Source organism: Alosa alosa, chromosome 22 (genome assembly GCF_017589495.1).
Source record: "Alosa alosa isolate M-15738 ecotype Scorff River chromosome 22, AALO_Geno_1.1, whole genome shotgun sequence".
NCBI classification, from domain to species: Eukaryota; Metazoa; Chordata; class Actinopteri; order Clupeiformes; family Clupeidae; genus Alosa; species Alosa alosa.
In genome coordinates, this window is record NC_063210.1 from 21,825,173 (window position 1) to 21,829,977 (window position 4,805).

Consider the following 4,805-nt stretch of genomic DNA (forward strand, 5'->3'; position numbering starts at 1 on the left):
TTTTCTAATTTTCCCTTCCTACCCAAAACATCTGCGTCGTATCAAACCTGCTGGCAGGTCTGTTCTGGCCACTGGGCCTTATGATTGACACCCCTGCTCTATGAAGACTTTGTCAGTGTTTCTAAGGCAACCCATCAGTGTTCCAAAGTGTTCAAAAGTTCCAAATCTCCACCTTTTATTCCACCTTCTCCACCTTCTGTCTGATGACATCACCAATGGATTTGAATTGATTGGTCACACAAGAGAACAGAGACGAAGAGACACAAACCGTTGGAGGCAGCATGTTTCAAAACAGACCTCTTAGTACAGTTCAACTGATTTTTTTTTATTGATTCACTCATAGCGTGCTGCATGGCAGAAATACAATGTTGCAATGACACGTTCCTATGGCAGTCGGTGGACAGGCTGGACAGAGACGTTTAGAGACCTGGAGAAAGTCTTTCCTGGAGTGGTCACATGGGGACAAGCATACTCTTCTCTCACAATCGTAACTGGAATGGTACAATGGGAAATAGAATGGTGTGAAGTGAAGTGAACTCTCAGTGACCGCAGGTCAACTTTGAAGGTCATCAACCTCTCAGAGCACCTGAAGCAGCTTCTTGTGTCTGAGGTGTCTTTATTTCTCAGTTGTCTCAGATCATAGCTGTCACTGGAAGAGATTTGTCTAGGGCCACATGTGAGCTAGTCTAGGGCCACATAAGGGCCACATGTGAGCTAGATTAGGGCCACTTCAGGGTCACTTGTGAGCTAGATTAGGGCCACATCAGGGCCACATGTGTTTGACTAGGGCCACATCAGGGCCACACAGTTCAGCCATCATGTGTGTCAGTCAGTATGTTGAACTTAACACATTCAGTGAAAGGTTTGGTTTGGCCAGGTAGCCTGTTCATAAAGCTTTTTTTTTTTCTTTAGTTTTTTTCTCACTGCGTGATCAGGAAACTCTTCTTATTGATATTGATGTGGTTTCACAACCACATTCTTAAAAAAAAAACAGACAAAAATAATAAAAACTAAAGTGCAGTCCAGTCCTTGTAACTAACAGAGTAATATGCATGAAAACATAAGTCGGTGCTCAACACGACGTCCGCCTTTTCTTTCATTTCCTATCTTTTTTTTTTTTAGAAAACATGAAATATCCTCTTTGAAAAACAAACAGAACAAGAACACTACAAAGATATAAGGTATTGTACAATAGTTGCAGTTAAATTGACCACGGCCCATAATGCCAGCCCTCCTGAACAGGGAGTGAGGAACAGATTTTATAGACGAGGAGGTGTGTGTGTGTGTGTGTGTGGGGGGGGTGATGATGATAGTGACTCAGCTCATGTCAGCTCCATCTTTTCACAGTTCCATAATGTGCTCCCCTTTTCCACGGCCATTTTGTTTTCTTCTCCTCCCCAAAAAAACAGTTAAAGCGAGAGGGACCGCAAGGTGAAGCAGGAGATGCAGAATCTGGTTAGGAATTCTACTGGTAATTTGACTGACACGAAAAGTCCTTGTGTGTGTGTGTGTGTGTGTGTGTGTGTCTGTGTGTGTGTGTGTGTGTGTGTGTGTGTGTGTGTGTGTATTTGTATGTGTGGTGTATTGCTTTCTTTTCCATGAGATCCCCTCAATGGCTTTGCCATTTTCTTGTTCCGTGTTCCATTAAAAAAAAAAAACTTTACAAAAAGAAAACAACAAAAACAAACAAAATACCCCCCGAAAAGCAAACAAAAACAAACAAAAAAAAAAACACCCTCTCCCCCTACACAAACACACACACACACACACACACCACTTCCACTGGTGCCTTAGTCCAACTCCTGGGTGTCAGAAGACCCACCCCAACCCCTCAGCAATGCTCGGCCTCGATGAAGCCCTCCTTCTCATGGCCGAGCTCTACCTCCGCGTAGCTGGAATGACAGCCCTGGTTTCGGAACTTCATGGAAGGCCAGTAGTTATTGGTGCGGCGCTGCTGACAGTAAACACACAGGAAGGGTCAGAGGTCAACGAAAGGCACATGACTGGGATCGGGCAGTGGTCTGATGTACTGTAGTCACACACTTGTATCGTGCCCTGAAGAAGCCACTAAGTGTGGGCATTTTTTTAGGGTGTCAGTTAAATCAAGAAGACAAGAAGAAGACCTGCCTGTAACATCTCATAGCCTACTGATCAGAGATCTACTCACAAACTCACAACTGAACTTGTCAAATTAACCACAGACAAATTAACCACAGAACCTATTGAGATCCACAAAATGTGGGCTTAAAGCAGACTTAAAATAATCAGGCAACTTTTTGAGCAATGTTGCAGGGGAACCATGTGGATGTGTAAGAAACTGATGGTTAAAATTCTCAAAAGACTGATGGTTAAAATTCTCAGGAAACTTAAGATTGGTGTGAGAGAGGGGTTGTATTGTGTGTGTGTGAGCAACCTACATGTTATTCTTCTTGCACTGAATCATCTTCCAGAATCTTAATTTTTGATCACAACAGGTCTCGGTAAATTACTAAATCAGCGTCAGTGAGAGACTATATTCATTGTTTTGCACTTTTATGATGTCATTACATCACCAAAAGTATTGTTTTTTACCAAAAAACTACAAAAATACACACCTATAAAGTATTTTGATACAAAATACAAAGCCATTTTTTTCAACCCAATAAAATACAAATTACAAAATTCTATTTTGTATTTGAAGTACATATTTTAAATACATGTATCATAAATACTACCCATCCCTATGTGTACATACTGGCATTGCAAACTAACCCCATGCATTTCTATGGAGGATTCTTTGAGTGCTGTGTCTCCTCATTAGAAAGTCTCTGCTTCTAGTCTTCCACAAGGTGTCTCCAGAGCAGCCTTTTAACACATCAGTGCCAAAGTCCAATCTGGTCCAGTCAGACAATGTAACGATGGATGGACAGATGAAGATGTAGACAGGGTGCGATTTGTGTAAAAACCAGAGGGGGGGATGATTTTGAATAAGTTTGTAACCCCAAAAAAAAAAAAAAAAAAATGAACGAACGATTCATAGCCTAGTAATGTCATGGCTAATGCCACCTTTGTAACATTTTAGTTTTAGTTTACCGTGGTGTATGACTTTAAACAGTGAGTGTGTTTGGTATGATGATCAGCTCCTCTAATGCAGGGTAGGACTGCGTTTTGACAAGCATACAAATTCACCTTGTTCTTTTCACCTTGTTACTCTTTCAGAAATTACTTTTGCTGCCTCCATCCTTTCTGTATTTGTTGTGCAAAAAACGTTGTATATGATGTCACTGAAGTCTTAAGTTAGTGAATTGGCTAACAGTGTTAGTTGGTAACCAAATAGCACATTGCGCTACACGCTGCGTAGGCTACGTGCATTCTCTCTCCTGCTGATTTGCGTTCAGTAGCCAAGTGCGTAATATTGCAAAAGTTGAAAAAATAATTGTGTTTATAGCCTACAGAAAATAAATAGCCTATATCATACTGTCAGTTAATTGGCTACAGTGCAGTGAAGAGTTTGGAGAGTAGGGCAACTTGAATTTTTATGAAAATAATTTACGAACCAGAACATAAAGACCATGAAGCTTCTATTTGCAGCTGTTAAAACACCCGCTAGATAGTTTAAATACCCACCAACATTCGTTTTTGCAGTACAGATTATTTCTGAAAGTTATTTGTCTACTAGGCCTAGCCTACTGGCTGATTTATCAAACGAGTGGTGTTTCGGTAGAGAGCCATTGAATAAGCGATGCCAAGCAATTTCTGTAACACTTTTTGTGACATTCAGCAAATATCTCCTCATTTAATGGACAATAGGCCTATTTCTACTCTACGTGCAGTTGTCCTCCATCTCAGTTGCATCAGTTTTCTAATTTTGAAGGTTCTAAAATATGACGATATGCTTCACTGAATCCTTCTCGTATTCTTTCATTTTTTACAGCTAACTTTTCCAGTGAAACTAGCCATTTATGATGGATTACACACTCGACATTCTGAAATGTCCTGCACGTTCAAGGCCAAATTAAGTTATCACGCAGCCACTGTGTCAGCACAGCAGCATGAGTGCTGACGGTGACGGTGCGTTTCTGATGTCAGATTATTATGTAGGCTAGCCTACTAGACTGTTCTCACGTTTGCAGCTTTACTTATATGAAGTAGCATTAATCAATATGAGGGGCAGAGGGGGATAAATGTTGTCCCCACCGGGGATAAAAATAATTTAGCAGAGGTAGGGATAGGAAAACCAGAGGGGGGGAAATCCCCACCATCCCCCCCTACAAATCGCACCCTGGGTGTAGATAGAAAGATTGCTTCTTTTATTTCTTTAGTAAGTACTGTAATTTCCTTACTATTATCCGCGGCTTATACATTGATTTTGCAAAATTTCTTCAGCTATGAGTTTAATACACGGGGCCAGTTAATATGGTATTACAGTAATATGGTTTTGTTTCTTTTATAACTTGCATAAAACACTGTCCTGTGGTTTATACGCAATGCGGCTAATACACAGGAAATTACTGTATATGCTTTTTTGTCATTAATCAGAGAGGACAGTAAAGAGAGACAGGCAGGAAGCAAGTGGGAGAGAGAAATGGGGTGGGATCGGGAAATGACCACAGGTCAGATTCAAACCCAGGTCCTGGGTGTGGTATGGATGCTGTAGCCACGTGGACCACTGCTCCTCTGATAGTGCTGTATAGATAGACCTTTTCCACAGCGGCCATTTTGATATGAAATAGTAGGGCAAGCACAGGTGTTACTAAATATGTGGAGTATATATGTAAATATGGAGTCTCTGTTTAGTTTAAGTGTAGCACAATCAGATCCTTATT

General features: G+C 40.9%; 1 protein-coding gene across 3 annotated transcripts in view; it reads right to left on the bottom strand.

Annotated features, from left to right (window-relative positions):
* Positions 1-304: 304 nt before the first annotated feature.
* Positions 305-4,805, bottom strand: part of plxdc1 (plexin domain containing 1) — a 68,751-nt gene continuing 64,250 nt past the window's right edge. For 2 of the 3 annotated variants that reach the window (XM_048233867.1, XM_048233865.1), the window contains one exon: positions 305-1,954. In XM_048233867.1, the coding sequence (XP_048089824.1) occupies positions 1,832-1,954 (123 nt within the window). In that variant the 3' untranslated portion in view covers positions 305-1,831. The remainder of the gene's footprint in view (positions 1,955-4,805) is intronic. The other variant, XM_048233866.1, reaches the window with a different exon arrangement.